This window comes from Pholcus phalangioides, unplaced genomic scaffold (assembly GCF_987345545.1).
Source record: "Pholcus phalangioides strain wild (caught in Gottingen) unplaced genomic scaffold, Ppha-v1.0 ptg000007l_1, whole genome shotgun sequence".
NCBI lineage: Eukaryota > Metazoa > Arthropoda > Arachnida > Araneae > Pholcidae > Pholcus > Pholcus phalangioides.
In genome coordinates, this window is record NW_028301600.1 from 59,889,380 (window position 1) to 59,907,873 (window position 18,494).

The window sequence follows — 18,494 nt, forward strand, 5'->3', positions numbered from 1 at the left end:
TGAAGATGATGAATGTGTTTTTTCCAACGTAAAGTGCGCTCGAAGTAAATACCCAAAATTTTAATAAAAGGGTCATAAGGAATGGGAATATTGTCAATGACAAAAGAAGGAAAGTGAACATTTCGTTTTCTCGAGAAGATGGAGAATTTGGATTTCGTTACTGAGATATCTAAAGAGCTATTTCTGGCCCAACAAAGAGTTTGCGAAATGGATTCTTTCATATTTAATTCTGCTGTAGTACCCTCATCTGAACTCGTATAAAGGAAAATATCATCAGCAAAAATAAAAATACTTGTATGATTTGGAATATATGTGACTATGTCAAGTGTAAAAAGAGCAAAAAGGATGGGAGATAATGAGGAGCCCTGTAATAAACCACAGGACGGAGAAAATATTTGGGATTTATATCCTCTCCAATCAATGTAATGAGATCTATGAGTCAAGTATTTATAAAGCCAATCAAGTATGAGACCTTGGAAACCCATCCTGGCCAGTTTGTGAATTAACAAATTGTGCTTTACAGAATCGTATGCAGAACGAATATCCAATGCCAACAAATAACTGGTTTCCTTCCTTTGAAAAGACTTATGAATGTTAAATACAATGTCTCTGAGACAAGCTTCTGACCCTGTTTTAATTCTGAACCCATAAAAACATGGAGGAAAAATATTGAATTTCAATGAGATCCAATTTAGTCTGAAAAGAATTATTCTTTCAAAGATTTTGTTAATTGTATTAATAAGTGTCAAAGGACGAAAGGATTTCGGCTCAGATGGTGATTTACCAGATTTGTGTATAAAAATGATTCTGCCCTCTTTGAATGAGTGAGGACAAGTTGAAGTTTGCCATAAATTATTAAAGGGTAATAAAAGTTCCAGTCCCTTTTTGGGGAGATGATTGAAAGTTTTAAGAGGAATGCCATCTGGACCTGGTGTATTTGATCTGCCAGACTTGATAGCTTTCATGAGTTCCCCTTCAGTGAAGGAACTATTAGTGGTGTCACAAAATGATCGAGGTGGGCCAATAAACAAGGAAGAAGGGGCATCATTGAATGTTGGAAAATGATGAGATTTTAGAAGAGCTATTTGATCTGAAGGAGTTACCACATTATTCTGAGCAGTAGAAAAAATATGGTTGGAATTATCCCATGACTTAGAAGCCACATATTTATGTTTACGAAGAACTGAATAAATTTGTGAAGGGGAAGAAAGTGGCATTATCTCTGAAACAAAATTTTTGAAACGAAGGATTCTAAGATGACGCCTGAAAATGGCAGCATGCTGTTTGTAATTGATTAAGTTTTGAATGGAAGGAATTCTACGATAAGTACGGAACAAACATTTCTTTCTCTTAAGTAATTGACGTCCATCCTGATCAAGTCTTAATTTGTAAGAGAATGTTTTTTGTTTTTTCCTATAGGATGAATGAACTGCTTGTTTGATCTGGTCATAAAGATTATTATAAATTGATTCCATGTTGATCTCTTTTAGATGAGCGACAACAGTAGGCCAGTGAATGGAATGTTTTATATTGATGGCAGCAAGACGGTATGAGGGTAAGGAAATCCGAATTGGAATATGATCACTATTGTAAAGAGAAGCAGTTGTAGACCAGATCAACTGACGATTTAAGTTGGGAGAGCTGAAACACAAGTCAATATAAGATGCTGTAGAACCTCTATAAAAGGTTGGGCATTTGGGAGGAGAAAGGCAAATGTTATTTTGGAGGATCCAGTTGTATAATTGATTGCCCGCACTAGAGTCGTGATTACTACCCCATGCTTTATTATGACAGTTCATATCAGCAAGTAATAAAAAATCACCAGAAACATGTGAAATAGCCTGGTCTAAAGGACCTGATGAAAAGGGAGAAGGAGGTCTATATATGTTGATTAGGAAAAAGGATTTATTGTTGATAAAAACTTGTGTGATAAGAATTTCCATTGAGGGATCACAGAAGGACCACACCAATTTAGAGGATATTGAAGAGCGAATGGCTGTAATGATACCACCACCTGAGGAGTAATTCCTGTCAAGACGATAAATATGGAAACCAGGAAGGAAGAATTTTTTGGACGGAGAGAGCCATGTTTCCTGGAAAACCAGAATATCAAAATTATCTATAAACTGCTTAAGAATTGTAATTTTTGAAGAGATGCTATTGACATTCCACTGAAGGATATTGAAATTTCTAAAATTAGGCATAAAAACTAAGTGTTATTAAAAAAAAAAAAATACTGCACCATGCTTACTACTGGGAAATTAACTTCATTTCCACAAAACATAAAAACATTAAGATAACCTTATATGACGTCAACTTGACATGAAAATCCATGCTTATGGGAAAAAAAAAAAAAAAAAAAAAAAAAATTGTTGAAGGAGCTGATTGAGCTCTTCAAAAGAAAAGTAGTTGGCAAAAAAAAAAAAAACCATGATTTCATTCACTTTCCACTGCTCTGCAATGGAGATCCCAGTTCACGAGGTAATTTAGATTTACCTCCTCGAACAGGGTTAAACTGAATTGCATCAGATATTAAGTTCTCCGGTGAGCTAGGCCTCTTTCGAACATTTCTCGGATCCATCAAATTAGGTTGAACACCCTCCATCAGGGACTTCAACATGTCGGGAATAATCTCTTTTATTGATTGTGTGATTGCTTCCACAATAGACTGCTTTGTTTCTTCAACAAGTGTCTCCCTGAATTTTTTTAGTTCGGAAGAAACTGCATTCATTATGTCCAATTTAAAAGACTGAAAACTATCCGAAGAAATTGATGAAGCTGTTACTCCTGCATATGAACTGCTGGATGTTCTGCATGCCTGTCTAGCAACATGGATCGGGACATTTTTAGTTAACTTGTAATTCAATACTCTCACTTCGTTTTGATACTTAGGACAAAGCTTATCAGTGGGTAGATGATTTTCAGAGTTACAATTTTTACATCTTTTCACACCTTTACAGTCCTTGGCAAGGTGATTTTCACCACAATAAAGACAAAGGGGGGATGATAAACGGCAGAACTTTGTTCTGTGAGAAAACTGAAAACAACGTAGACAAAGTTGGGGACGTTCAATGAATAGATCAGGTCTGAATAATTGGTACCAAAGTTTAAGTTCAGCAGGCATTGAAGAGCCCAATGACGTCACTATAATTGAAGTTGTCGGTTGTTTATTACGAAGAATTCTACGGATATTAAGTGGAGTAAGATCATTATGTTCCAGCTCCTGTGCCACCTCAGAAAGCTCTACTGATGTAGGAACACCTCTGACGATGTATCGTGAGGACAGCGAGTCTGTTAGCACACAAGTCACAACTGGGATATCACCAAAAGATGTAATTTTCAGAGCCTCTAACGCAGTATCGGTTGACGATGTTGAAATCAGAAGGTCTCCAGCACGAGAAAATCTTACTTCTTTAATTCGATTGGTCTCCGAAATTTTATTAGCTATAAAGTCTCGAACCTTTTTCGGGTTTGAATCAGGTATAGGGGTCGAGCCATGAAGTTTGATTGTGATATCTTTGTCAAAATCGGAAGCCAGCTCAAGTATGGTCTCTCCAGAAAGATTAGAGCTCCAAAATGGGGCGTTGTTGAAAACCGAATCCGTGTATTGTTGTCCATTTTCATTAGTTTCCATACTGTTCGTCATGACTAAGTGCTCTTGATAATTATCCTTCAGTGTAACATACTAAGGTCACCGTGAGTAAAAGGTGAAAAATTAGTATTGGACGTCAACTGGACCAAAAGCCAACAATGGGGCTTACCAAGCCTCAAAAAATGTACTTATTGAAGTAGGCCTAAATATACTCTTGACGCTACTATTATCAATAAATTACTTAAATATATATTTTTCAAAACCACAAAATACAATATAGAGATAACCCTAAACACTAAAATAACCAAGCAAAGTTAATTTTCAAACCAGCTCCAGCCAGCTTCACGCTTGCCTTTTTTAACACTATAATCTTTAATACGCTTTGCGACAGAGTAGCTGATGCCAAAGCCATATACTTTATATAGCCGCCCTGATCTGATGCGCCTCGCTAGGAAAACACAAACGCGTAGCGTGATTATGTAACTCGTTTCTGTCGGCGCAAAATAGTCTAATTCGGTTCATGCTGCGCAACAAACCTATTCCTAGGAAAACCCGGCTTTAGATTTGTTTCTTTCATGAATCGCACAGGAAGTCGCCATATCGGTTACCTTGTATGTCCCTCAAAAAAAGGGAAATATCACGTGATCCAAACACTGAGCTTTTTTAAGTGGATCCAAAAAACCTCATAAAAACCTCATATCTATCATCAACCATTTTCATAAGCTGACCATATTTGCTCTAGAAAAATACGTGAAATTTGGCTCAGAAATATGGGACAATCACCAATAATGGCCAAAAGTGAGTAAAGTCGCCAACTCATGCTAAAATATTCCAATCGAGGAAAATGGAATGCCACTTCAAATTGTTGTGAATTAAAAAAAAAAGATAAATGTGTGAAATTAATATCCTAATTTGTAGTCTGAACCATCACAATGTAATTTCTGAGTTGGGAAGATAATTTTAATTGGTGATTTCAAGAATAAAGTCAAGTCAAAAATACGTGAAAAACCGGGACATTTTTGCAAAAAAGTCAGGACGTCCAAAAACCAGACCAGACTGTGCCGGGAAATACGGGTCATATGGTCATCATAAGAATAACGCACGAAAACATCGTAAAGTAATGTAAACACTGATTTAAGCGCCAACTTCAATAGTAAAACGTGCTGTAAACACATGGAAACAAACAACGAGCTGTCATTGCCTTAACCAAAACAAATGCCGGCATGCTATGAAAAAGCAATTTGGATGTTATAGGAAGGTATAGAAACTGCATCAAAAACGAGAAAGCTGATTCGTAAGCATTATTAAAAAGAATTTTGCGCTTAATTGCTATTAAACAAACTTCCTAGATTATGAAAAGCAAGTCTTGAGTAATTTAAAACGAATCTGTTTGATTTTGTGCACTTTGAAAAAAGAGTTGGAGTCAAAGTAACACTGCTTGATTACATAAATATATTATCAGAATTAAACTATTCTATAATAAGTTTAAAACCAATCTACTACTACGTTCAAAAAGTTCCGGAACTTATTTTTGTGCGGAAGAACGAGTTCAGATAGAACCTGTTTATTTGGTATTTCCTTCGAAGTAACTACCCTGTGTAATTATGCATTTTTGTCATTTTTCATACAAAATATGGATTGCCCGCCTTTTTTTGCCACATCCTCCAATGTCTTCGTCGCTACTCATTGCACTTCTTCAGAAACTGAGAATTGGTGCCCCTTAAGCAAATACTTTATCGGAGGAAAAAGTCACATAATGTGATGATATTGGAATGTGATGTTTTGATGGATAATCTAATGCCAGGAGGGACATGTGAGTTCTTAAATGTCCGCATGATTCTGTGAGATGCAAGTGACCAGATCTTTGGGAGGCCAAGTCCTTCATTGCAATAGTGCATCAGCTCACAGGTCCCTCCTTGTCATAGGTGCCGGAACAGACTGAGATCATTTGAGTTCCCCCCCCCCCTCCCAATAATTTATGAAAAAAACAATGTAATGCACTTTCCTCCTGCTTACGTGCTCGAGTCCCGTATATACAGGACGACCAGCAACTTTCAGCCCTTCCAATGTTTTCTTCATGTCGGCGCCTGGTGTCAGATTTCTGTCAAAACATCACATTCCGATTCTTCTACAACCAGCTTATTTCCCTGATGTTGCCCTATGTGACTTTTTCTTTTTTTCTCAGATAAAAAATTAGCTTAAGAGAATGATTCTTTTTCCAAAAAAAATATGCAGTGAGCAGCAATAAAGGCACTGGAGGATGTGACAAAAAGGTTTGCAATCTGCATTCACATCTTTGTTTGAACAATGGCAAAAATGCATAATTGCACAGGGTAGTTATTTCGGAAGAAACACCAAATAAACAGATTCTATCTGTACTAATTTTTCCGTAATAAAATAAGTTCCAGAACTTTTCGAACGTAGTAGCATAAACATATATTACAAAATATTTAAATTTTGCATCAGTTTTTTCCCTGAAATTTCATGAATGATTCCAACAGTTAAAAAAATTTGTAATTGGAGAGTTGAAATTGTTTTTTATCAGGCTCTTATGTACAGTCAAACCCTATTGTAACACCACAAATTTTGGCAATATAACGAGTTTGGCATTACATCGGGTTATGGTCAGAATAGTGCTTCGTAGAAGCTTCATTACATGAATGCGCACGTTTATTATTTATTGTATCTCAGTGTCTTATTAGTAGAGCCCGGAAGTTCACACACATACACACACACAGGCAAAATGCCATTAATGTGTTTTTTTTTGCCTATTTCAAACTTTTTTGGTAAAAATGCCTTTTTTTGACATTTTCATGCCATAAATATGCCTATTTCAACATAGTTATAAGTTTATTAGTGAATTTCGGAGGTCATAATCTGTAAAACTTAGATATTTTGGGCACTGAAAACTTCAAAAGAATTGCTCTTTTTAAAATTTTCCAACTCTCAGTATTAATTATCATGCATTAATTGCCATGCATTAATTTTGTTTTGGCCAGATGGTGTTAGAGGTTAATAATTTTGTTTCAGATGAATGCTGCCCAGTTAGAAAAATTTTTTGTTTTCCCACAGGCTTCACACAATGTCTCGCTCAGGCATTGGACAGCGTTGTATGTGTATAGCAGACAGATGATTTTCCCAAGAGGTCTTAAATTTATGTCATGGCTCACACAAGGGGTGGTAGGAGCAGACAGGGCTCTGGGGCCCATGTTGTTTTGACTTTATTTTTGCACCATAAATAGCCAGCTATTATGGTGCAAAAAAGCAATAAGGTATGGCTATTTATGCCATATTCATGCATATCTAGTATTAGATTAAATTGACAAGAGTCGCCCTCGGGAGTGTGTGACAGATGTGGCCACAGAGGGCCCCACGTTTGAAGGAGTCCCATATACAGTCAAACCTCGTTAGTGCATCACCCGGTTAACACGTCACTCCGCTTTCCGGATCACTTTTTGGAAGTACCAATTATCCTCAACCAGGAATTGGCACAGCTATGGCTCACTCCGCTTAACAAGTCATATTTTTGCTCTCCCAAGAGTGACTCATTAACGAGGTTTGACTGTATGAGGTAATATAGTGAAAAAGTTACTTTTTTTACAAAAATAGAACAAGATATCCAAGTTTCAATTATAGTAATGATAATATGACATGAATGTCGCTCTCCACTTGTTAATACAAGGTATACGGAAGACTGGATGTTGTGAAGATATTTATTATTTGAGATGTTAATTTTTTAAGGAAGGAAAAAACTCATCTCTGCCTCTACCGGGAGTCGAACCCGCTCCCGCTAGCTCTAGCGAAGGAAAATCTCTATCTCCTCTGTAGCTTAGTGGTCAGAGCACTCGTCCGGCAATCGAGGGACCCGGGTTCGACTCCCGGTAGAGGCAGAGATGAGTTTTTTCCTTCCTTAAAAAAATTAACATCTCAACTAATAAATATCTTCACAACATCCAGTCTTCCGTATACCTTGTATAGAAATGATAATGATTATTCCAAATAATAAAACAAATAGACTGGAATTATTCGCAACTTGAAGGAGTCCCACAGATCATTTTCTCTACCAACTCTGCATTTGGTAATGGTGGCCCTAGAATTTGCATAATTCTGATGGTCTACTAACATTTTATTTTGGACTTGAAATCAATTTAACTTGGATAATACAGTTATTATAAACTATAATTAAAAAAATAAATGGATTAAGTGCAACAGATTTTTCAGCTAATTTTTGGATCTTCAATTCCTTTTTTTTTAGTTATTTTTCTTCCTTCCAAAAATTATAAATGCCTTTTTTAGTGCTATTTTAGGCATTTTTAGTGCCTTTTGCCTGCTTATTTCGACCGTTTTTAGTGCCTAAACTTCCGGGCTCTACTTATTAAGTGTTACTCTATAAATAAAGTAACCAATTTTATACACATTCAATTTTAAGATGAGAAATTTCATAAAATTGTAAAAACTGTACAGTTACTTAAATATTTCTCGATAGAAACTTAACAGAAAAACACACTTTTTAAATTATTTTACTTCTGCATAAATTTAGCGACATATTTTATGAGTACAAAAACAAAATATTATCACAAAAAATGAGTAACTTTGCCTGGTTTTAATTTATACAAAAATTGCCACGTTTTTAAGACCACCTATTTCGTCAGCTTGGACAGGCTTTATTAACCTCAGTCGTGAAAAAACTTTCAACACTTTACAACAGATGGCTCCCCAATTCGCATCCAAAGACCACTCGGACGCAGCAAATACAAAGGCGAACTCTTCGGACGACCAGACGTAAACATCACTCTTCATTCGTGTGAGTTCTGACCACGAGGTCCTGATGACGGCTCTCCATTGAAGAGCCGAAACGCGTCGACCATTCGACCAGTTGAATTTATTTGTCTTAAAAACGTGGCAATTTTTGTATAAATTAAAAACAAAATAAACAAATGAAAATAATAGTCTAGCAGCATTGTACTTTAGTCTGTATTGGTTTCATAATCAAAAATTTCTTGTTTATCATATATTGAAAGAAGAACAACTTTCGACATGATTGAATGGACTGAATCAAAGGAGATGGTAGCACTCAAAATTTAATGACCAGCGAGTAAAACCATGCACTGTTGAAAAACTTTTCTTGGCAACCTTGAATAGACTGGTGCAGCATGCTCATATTGTACACTTTTCTCTTATCAATAAATCTGTTTCTAAACATGTTGGTTGTTTTGTTCCCAACACGTTCAGGTATTCAATGTGCTTTCTAAGACCCCCCCCCCCCCCCGCCAGTTCCGCTGCAAGGGGGCGCAGGCTGGTCTGGTGCCCTGGGCATCGCAAGTTTCACTCTTTAACCTTTCCTTCAACTTTATGAGGGGACGCCAAAATGCGTGCTTGCTCCGGCTGACCAAGCATCTAGTTGCAGCCCTGCCCCCCTTACTTCACCATTCTTTATTCTTCAAGTCATTTACTCTAAACTATTGTTATGCTGGCAGATAATAACAGTGGAATGAAAAGGATAAATTGTCGACTCTTTTCTGGAGGGGGGGGGGAAGCAAAATGAGGGGAGAAGAAATGTTGTTGAAATTCTTGGGAAATAACACATTGACTTTGTACAGATCCAAACAATAGTTGGTGTTATAACGAGCAGGCACTAAAACAGGGTTTTTACATTATAATCCCTATATGGAAGATTTGTTCACTGAAAATTTATGGTGCCAAACAGGTTTGGGGCTATAACAGGGTTCAACTGCACCTCATTTACTAGCCTTTCATTGCTAGTTTCTCCATTGAATTAACTTATTATCTGTAATAAATTTTTTATTGAAATAATTTTATAAAATCAATGCTAAATCACTAAAATTATTGAAAGCATATGAGTTTTTGGATGCCTCACAAAAATAATTTTAAATTGCTGTATTCACTCAACTCAAAATCTAACATGCACCTCATTCCGCAGCTAACACCAATTCTTACACTCAACATTTTAAAAGGTTTGATTTTGAAGAGAACATGCAAGTAAAAATTCAGAGTTGACCCAATTCCAGTTTAACAGTCCTGGGTTTAGACCCTCGCTACAGCATATATATTTTCAAACAGCCATTTGAAATTGTGCTTGTGTGCATGTCCATGGTGTGAAAAATTATTTCATTCCTTTAAAAATACATTTATAGTCAATCTCTTTACTGAAATCAGTTTATTATCAGTCAAAAATGAGCAAATATGCATACCTGCCAACTGTTACGATTTTAGCCAATTAATTTGATTATGGTTTTGCTTCTAAAAATATGATTTTTTACCGAATCGCTATTATTGTTTTCCTGCCTATGTCACAAACTGGTCAACATTAGAAATCATTTGTGGTCTGTTGGTATACATCATTTTGTGGAACCAGTAGCCGAAAATTCCCGCACTCTTCACAGTGAGAAAGAGTAGAACCCTGCTGAGAATTTTTGCTGTGGTTTTATTGGTGTGGCTTGTGTGCCGAAACGATATATCCAGCCACCTCTGACTGTATTATGAAGCATACGGTACTGAGTGGCACATCAATCCTTTAGCATCTATTTTTCCAAAATTTGCATGCCATCCTATCCTAACCCTTTATGTTTTCAAGAATTATTAGCATTTTATTTTAATTCAGACCGAATTTTCTAAATGAACACGTGCCAAAAATTGAGTTTATAATTCATGCATTTTTGATGAATTTACAATAATAGACCTTAATCCCGATATTTGAGTATCGTCAAAATTTTACCATGTATGAAATATAAAATTTTTTTATTGTTTTGTTATTCAGGGTCAGGAATTTTCAATATTTTCGGAAATTTTCGACAAAAAATAATATTGCAACTGATTCTAGTGCAATATTATTCTATTATATATAATTCTTTTAATATCAATCATTCAGCTGACTAGAATGTCAAATTTTGAGTTATGAATATTGGTTGATTTTAACTCTTTAGTAATCTAATGAATTATCTTTTTGATATTTTCACATTATCGAGGGACTGTGTCTCATGGGCGAAATTCATTTTAGATAAAACATAATGGTAGTGTTTCTTTTCATAAAGGAAACCACATCTTCTCTCACAAAGCAATCACTCTCTGTGATTATAATTATATAATTTTCAGTATGGGGTACTACCTCCACCTTTTTTCTGTAAAATGGGCAAATGGGTCACGTTACGCTTTCTATGAATAGAGTAGAATTTTTTTTCTTCTGAGGTTGGCAGAGGTCAGAATATCGTCAACGCTTATTGTAACAACCATGTGTTATTGCGACTGTTTTATTGTAATGACTCGTTCAATAAGTCCCAAATGTTTTTTCTATTCATCCTATGTTATTCTTGATCCATTATAATGACCCATAAAGAACATTGAATACAATGTCTGAATTCAACACTGCCCTAACTTTTTTTGTGAATGAATTAAGAAAATATGTGTTTTTCATTTAATTTAAACTTTTGATACAACGACCTCCCAATATAACATCCGTTTTCCTTAGAAAGATGAGAGTCATTATAACGAACATCAACTGAATACTTTTATATGATAAAAGTACTAATATTTTTTCAGCTTATACAGTTAGTGAGAACCAGGGCTGTCTTAAGAGCATCATGGGCCCCCGGACCAAGTGGTTTTTCTGAGGCTCTACCTGGTAAATTCTAGAAAATTTCAACCGGATCTCATTTTTGTGAGGTTTTCTCATCTTACCAGGTCTAGAAAAATTGTGGCACTATTCAAATTTCTTAAGAGCCAAGCTTGTTTTTTCCCAAGAAAAATGGCCTAAAACAAGTCCTTTTCTACTTTTCCAGAACTTATCGACCCCCCACTTTTTTATGGTGGCAGACATGCTGACTGACATTAATTCTGAAAATTTTATGTAGTCCTCAAGCCCCAATTTGCTGATCGCTCATGGAAATTTCCAGTGCCAATACCAATTTTTCACTCGCCTTGGCACCCAGAATTTGTCGAGCCCTGATCTTACTATAACTGAGTATAGCCTAAACATGATGATTAAAACTGCTGTATAAAGTGAAAAAATTTTCTTTTGTAAATGATAATTGTTTAGCACAAGGCTTGAAAAATCCCATGTGTCAGGTTGCCATGGCAACTAAAAGATTTTCTATTGGTGCCCAAGATATTCCAGTCGTGGTTACTGACAGAGCCTCGGCCATGTCTGGCATTACAGTCGTGGTTACTAAATTACAGTCAGGACAGCTTAAAATTTTATGAAATGATATTAGCATATCTACCAACATGGGAGAAACGTCACTATATCCTGGAAAAACAAAGAAATATCACTTTCAAACCTGTTTTCCTCTCCTAAAAATTTTTCTGGCACCTAGGTTTGTGATTTTTCAAGCTCTGGTTTAGAATCAGGATGACATGAGATAACATGTAAGAATCTAAGTAAATATATATAAAAGACAGTTCTTTGTAACTCAAAAGCTTTTCTGCGAATCAGGGCTGTTCCATTTCAGAAATGCAGCAGAGTAGCTATTTAACATATTTATATAATATATAATGTAATTGTTCATATTTATTAGACCACATAGGCATCGGAAGTGTTTCAGACCTGCGGGTGCTCAGACTGATCTTTATGCAGGAAATTGTCATTTGTGATTTAATTCTGGGGGTGCTCAAACCTGTTCTACAGCATTCTATTGGGTGCTCGAGCACCCACTGCACTCCGACTCAGATGCTACTAAGACCAGTGTTTCCTAACTTTTTCGATGAACCCCCGTAGTGTCAGAAGTAGGGCCGCAACTAGATACTTGGTCAGCCAGAGCAAGCAAGCATTTTGCCGCCTCCCCTTGTAATGTTGAAGGATAGGTTAAAGGGTGAAGTTTGCAACCCCTCTGATGCAGCATCTGTGGCACCAGTCTCGCCTGCTCCTCCTAGTTGCAGCCTTGGTCAGAAGGTCAATTTCAACCCTCCTTCTCCCATAAAATCCAAAATATATTGTTTATTATAATTTACATGCTATAAAAAATTTATTAAATTACAATTTTACAGCACAAAATGTGTCATTCATGCAATGGTTGTAAATGAAAAAAAATGATCCCACAGACTCTTTGCAAAGTACTACACAGACCACCTTCCCCCGGGGTCCATGGACCATAGGTTGAAAAACACCGTTATATATATTTTGTTTAATAAATCATACAATGTAATATGCAGTGTGATTGTTAAATTTGAGTTTTGCACAAATTCATGCAAGTTCTTGTAAGATAAGCTGTGCAGCTGGTTGTTTTGAGTAAAAGTCATCTTTCAGATATCAAAATAAGGTAAAACTAAAATTTTGAAATTAATGAATATTTTTTAACCTACTTGTGTAGCTTTAACTAGAAATTTTGACACATAAAAAGTGAGTATTTTTATGTTGATTCTTTTTTTATTTATTTTAGAATTGTAATGGGTGCCCTATTTAGTAGACCAAAGAATCTGCTGAGCACATCAGAAAATGCTTTCATTGAATTTCTAGTCAGAAAAAATTGTGTCACCGTATTTTCTAAGACTACATGTGTCTATTGCTCAAATGTGAAAGAGGTATGTGATAACAGCAACCATTGCGATAAAACGATATAATTATAAACAAATTATTGACTCTTATTTGTTATTCTTGATACTCGAGTCTGTTTTTTTATATATTATGAATTTTGTAAAATATTACAAACAGCATGAAAAGAAATGAACCAACTTAAAATAGTTTAGTAATTGAAATATAGTGTATATTGATATGTATAAATTTTATTTTGCCCTGGATGGATTGTTATAATCCCTTGGGCAGTCACATAGGTGAATAATGTATATTTATATTTTGTGTTTGTGTGTATTGTGTTACTGTGCATGTCGATGTGTTATAATGTGTTTGTATAAATAAATTTCAATTTCAAATGGGAGTTTCTTTCCACATCACATTTCAGCAAACCCAAGTTGAAATCTTTGTCTCTGTGCAGGTTTTTTACTTAGTGTTTTGTATGTGTCAAAATTCAAGCATTATACCTCCCATTGTTCCAAATAAAGATAGCAATCTGTTACCCTAGGATTTCAAAATGCAGATGGCGGAGAGGAAGAAAGCTCATTTTCCAACTTCATTCAATATAAAAATTGTTGCATCTATCATTATCTTGCTGGTGTATATGATGCTATATCAATGATTTCATTGGAAAATTTTATATAAATGTTTTTTTTTTTTTAATTTCAGTTGTTTGACAGAAACAACATTAATTATGAAGTTGTTGAACTTGATGAAAGAAGTGATGGAGAAAAGCTCCAAACTGCCTTGCACTATATTACTGGAGCCACAACTGTGAGTTTGAAACTTTATTTTTTATAATTTTCTTGACATTGATTACACCTTGAGAACTGTGTAATGAATTGTGCTGTTAAAAACAAAATCTTAGAATAAATTTTAACTTTTGAATGAAGTATTGTATTTCCACCATTTTTTTGTTGTGAAATAGAGGTCAATTGTTTTGTGTTTTAGTACATGGATATATTAGTGTAATGCAGTGGTTCTCAAACTTTTGCCAACCACGGCTCTCCAGAATAGTCTAAAAAAGAACCACTTTAGAACATTGAAAAGTTTGTATTAATATTGCCAGAAACCCCTTACAAAAATTGGTGATGTCCCTAGTAGTTGCAGTGCACACTTCCACTGGTCTAGTGTTTCTAAATCAGCTTTGAATTCCCATCCATTTAATTCACAAAATGGCAATGTGTGAAAAATAATATAATAATTGGTAGTAAAAATAATGTAATTATTGAATATAACATATTAATTAATATGAGGTATGTTACAGAGTAAAAGTGGTAAACTGGTAACTGAAAAATTCACAAATGTTTAAGAATTAAATTCATATTTGTGCCTTTATAAAGCAGAAAATATGAATTATAAAATCCATAAGGCCTTGATTTCAGTCAAAGAGGTCAGTCTAGGTTTGAATGTCCCTGGAACTCACATTGTTGGGAAACCCTGGGTTCTTACTAAGTAAAAATCTGAAGTGTGTGAGGTATGCAAATTAAATTTTTATGTGTCCTTTCCTGAAATTTTGAGTATTTGATGTTCTATAGTGTGTCAGTGACTTTATGGTTTGGTAGAGGGAGTTTTTTTTTTTTTTTGCATTGCTCAACATTTTTATTTTACTTTTGAGGATATAATCTATGAAAAAATGACAAATATTTGTTTCCGTTATGCTTTCATATTCCCGTTTTAATGAATACCGGTATAGCAAAAAAAAATCTTATTTTAACGAAAACTGTTCTAGTTCCCCAGATAAGTTTATACAAGAACAATGTAAAAATCTGTGTAATTCCTTTATAACAAAATTTCATTATTGCTAAGTGTTTTCTCCAGTCTCGTCATTACAGGATTTTGCTGTATTAAATTTAGTTAAATGTAGAAAACTACATTTTTTTCAGTTTTAAGAAGTTTAGGGTTTTTGTTTTACTTTTTATATAACTGCAATTTTTATTAGTAACTTGGATGTTGTGAATGAAATTACAGTAGAACTCCAATTATCTGAACTCCAGTTATCCGAATCCTTTTCTGAAAAGGATTTTTGTTTTACTTTTTATATAACTGCAATTTTTATTAGTAACTTGGATGTTGTGAATGAAATTACAGTAGAACTCCAATTATCTGAACTCCAGTTATCCGAATCCTTTTCTGAAAAAAAAGAAATTATAGCAAAATCCACATTTTAAAAGTTTTTTATTGGTAAAATGATAATAAAAGTGTGCTAGTGGAGCAATAGTGGATACACAGATGATGAGTCACCAGTCTTGTCACTTTCAAGCCCTGTATACGTGAGCAATATTGGGGTTTCAATGTGGGTGTTTTGGTGAATATAACCTGCTTGGTAAATATATAACCTTTCCAAAATGTGAAAAATTTCCCTTTTTTCAAAGGGCAATGACTATTCTGTTCAATATTTAGATGTATTGTAATACTGAATATAGTTTGCAGGGAAAAAAAGAAATATGGAAAAAAATCTTTACATTTTGATTGATGTACAATGCATCTTTGAGAGAACTTGGATATTCTATATCAAAAAATCCATCATAGATGATTGTTTTTCCTCTTGCAAAAGTTAAACTATAACAGTTTTTCTTTATAACAGTCAAGTTTCCGTAAAATCTGGAACATCACATGGCACATTTTCTTGCCTTTCCACAAAATATCGAAAAGTTTCCAGTCTTTTAATTGCTTCTGCAAACATTGCAACTGGTGGTGACTGTAATTATCATCTAGAAATTTGAAATTTTTTATTTCTTCTTCTAAACTTAGAACTTTTCTTTTTAACTTGCTCTGAGATAACAAATAATTGCTTCTTATTAAATCTCTATATGTAACATAATATTTGTTAATAAATTAAAAATGACATAAAAAAGCTATTGTGTGTGTGTGGTCAGTGTAAAACTTATATCTTATAATTCTTATAGACATTTCCCGCTTACAACATTTTTAGTTATGGTTTGTTGAAAAACATAAGCAGGATTGACTGTATTTGTTTTTTTTCTCCCCAGAAACACCAGTTTTTATTAATCATTATTAAAATCATTATTCAAGGTGCCAAGAGTTTTCATCAATGGTAATTGCATTGGAGGAGCTAAAGAAACTTTTGAACTCTTCAAGACCAAAAAGCTGTTGGATAAGATAAATGCATGTCATCCACCTTGATTACTGTGTGAGTGGCTCTCACACTTGTCTTTTTTCCTTATTGAGCCAACTTGCACTTACTGATTTTGAAAATATTTTTCTGCTTGTTTTTTGTGTGTAACATTCACTATATAAAATGCAGAATATCTTACTTGTGCATATTTGGTCGTTGCAAGAGTGCTGTAAATGTGTGAGTTGGGTATAAATTCATGACTTCTCATGTTGAGCATATGAATTTCAATTTGAAAACAGCTATCAAATATCATGAACTTGAATTAAAGAATTTGGTTCCCCTCTAAAAAAAATAGTTTTCAAAACTTTTATTATTATGCTATTAGAAATTCTTAAATATCATCCTGTCTTACAAATTCAAAAAACAAAAAGAGGTCGGTTTTATCTCTCTCTCTCATTTTTTCACCGTGATGGAAATTAAACCTTTAACTCTACAGACTTTCCTTCACACATTTTCCATGATAAAATGATATGCATGTATACATGGAAACATATGCACTTCAACATAGAAAACTATGTTCTGATAATAATGATTTTTTTAAATTTAAAACTAGTAGCCTAATTTCACTGTGTGCATTTGTAGTAAAATGTAAAAAATAACAAGTTTCGACACTATGTTCATAAAATTTCAGTCCAATATTTAAAATACATCTTTATGTAACTTGCTTATCTGTTTCTTTTTCTTCTTTAGCCGTATGACATTCCAAGCTTTACTAAACCCATCAATGTATGGATCAGAACTTATATTTTTGGTGATAACATTTAAGTGAAAAAAAATGTATAAAATGAAAATATCCATCCTTTTTACTCTCTTTGATCATCAATAAATATTGTCTGCTGCACCATTTGCTTTTCCGTCAGTGTTCTATTCATATCTCTTCATTGCTTTTGTCTATTCACTACTTTGAAAATTATAAAGTGTGGAATAAGTGCTGCTGTGTTTGTTCATCCAAAAGTGTGTTTACAGCTCTCAGTGATTGTACATTTACAGCCATGTGGCAGCATAAGGTAATATTCTCTCACATACATACAAAAAAACCTAGAAATTTTCGAGAAAAAATTAAATTATCTTATACCTTTCAGTTCCTATATTTGATCGAATTTTTATTAAAGTGTGTAGAAGTTGCTTTTGATTTTCTGTCGTTTCTGTCACCAAATAAGACGCATTTGTTCTGCATATACTCAAATACTTAGTATTGGTGTATAAGATGTACTTGTTCTTCAGACTTATTTTCAAAAAGAAAAAGAGTTTTATAAATACAGTATTTTTTCTGATACTTTCTAGCTAATGTTAATTTATGGAATAGATGAAAATTACCGGATACTGTATTATGTGAAATTTGAATTTTATCATAGAAATGTGTGTCGCCCACTCTGTTGTGGTATATACAGTAGACTCCGGACTATCCAGCCTAATGTAGCAGAAGGACGGGCCGGATAACAGAAAAGCCGAATAGGCTGGAGTTCTATAAATAGTCACTTCTCCTACCCCACTCATACGGTCAAAAATATCTTTCTTATGCGAAAACCCGCTCTTCATATGTTCTTACTTCGAAGTGCAATGGAGTACTTAATAAATGTTTGCTATGTACTTCTAAACTGTACTGTTTTAAAAATTCATTACAGAAAAAGGAAGTCTAAGAATAAAAATATTGCACATATTTCAAGATAAACTTTATAATGTCTAACTCAGTTGCAGAAAACAAAATCATGTACATTGTACAGCAGTCTTTTTCAACGGATCATTTTCATTTAATATTAGTGTATGAAGGTGTACTTAGTGTTGTGAAATTATAATTTACCACAACTATTTTATGATATGGAAATTATGAAAAACAACACATTTTGGATTTCATGGGGAGGCAGCATGGAAATTGACCTTCACTACAGGGAGTTCTTACAAAAATAATTTAAGCTTATTTTACTGTTCATTGATAAATGATTGCACAAATGGGAAAAGGTAATATTGTAATTCGTTAATGTAATTATTATTTTTAAACTTGGCCAGATAGCCAAGAGTCTACTGTATTACCGTGAAATTCTGTTCGTACATGTACAGGGATTGGACAAAATAATATGAACACTTGTGAAATGAGAAAAATCTTTATTAATAGGCTGTTGGCTCTCCTTTTGCATTAATTACAGCTTGTATCCGTCATGGGATGGACAAATACAAGTCATGCACCACAGTTACGGGGATATGTAGCCACTCCTGCAAAAAGGTCACTAATTCAGAACGTG

General features: G+C 34.2%; 1 protein-coding gene across 2 annotated transcripts; it reads left to right on the forward strand.

Moving 5' to 3' along the window:
• The first annotated feature begins 4,711 nt into the window (after positions 1-4,711).
• LOC149085571 (glutaredoxin-2, mitochondrial-like) lies at positions 4,712-17,098 on the forward strand. Of its 2 annotated transcripts, XM_089233689.1 has the most exons (5): positions 4,744-4,886; positions 12,985-13,126; positions 13,785-13,889; positions 16,152-16,269; positions 16,945-17,098. In XM_089233689.1, the coding sequence occupies exons 2-4, from the start codon at positions 12,992-12,994 to the stop codon at positions 16,260-16,262; spliced, it is 351 nt and encodes a 116-aa protein (XP_089089815.1). In that variant the 5' UTR covers positions 4,744-4,886; positions 12,985-12,991; the 3' UTR covers positions 16,263-16,269; positions 16,945-17,098. The 2 variants fall into 2 exon arrangements, with proteins under 2 accessions (XP_089089814.1, XP_089089815.1); XM_089233688.1 differs by having other exon boundaries at positions 4,712-4,886; positions 16,152-17,098.
• Positions 17,099-18,494: the final 1,396 nt, after the last annotated feature.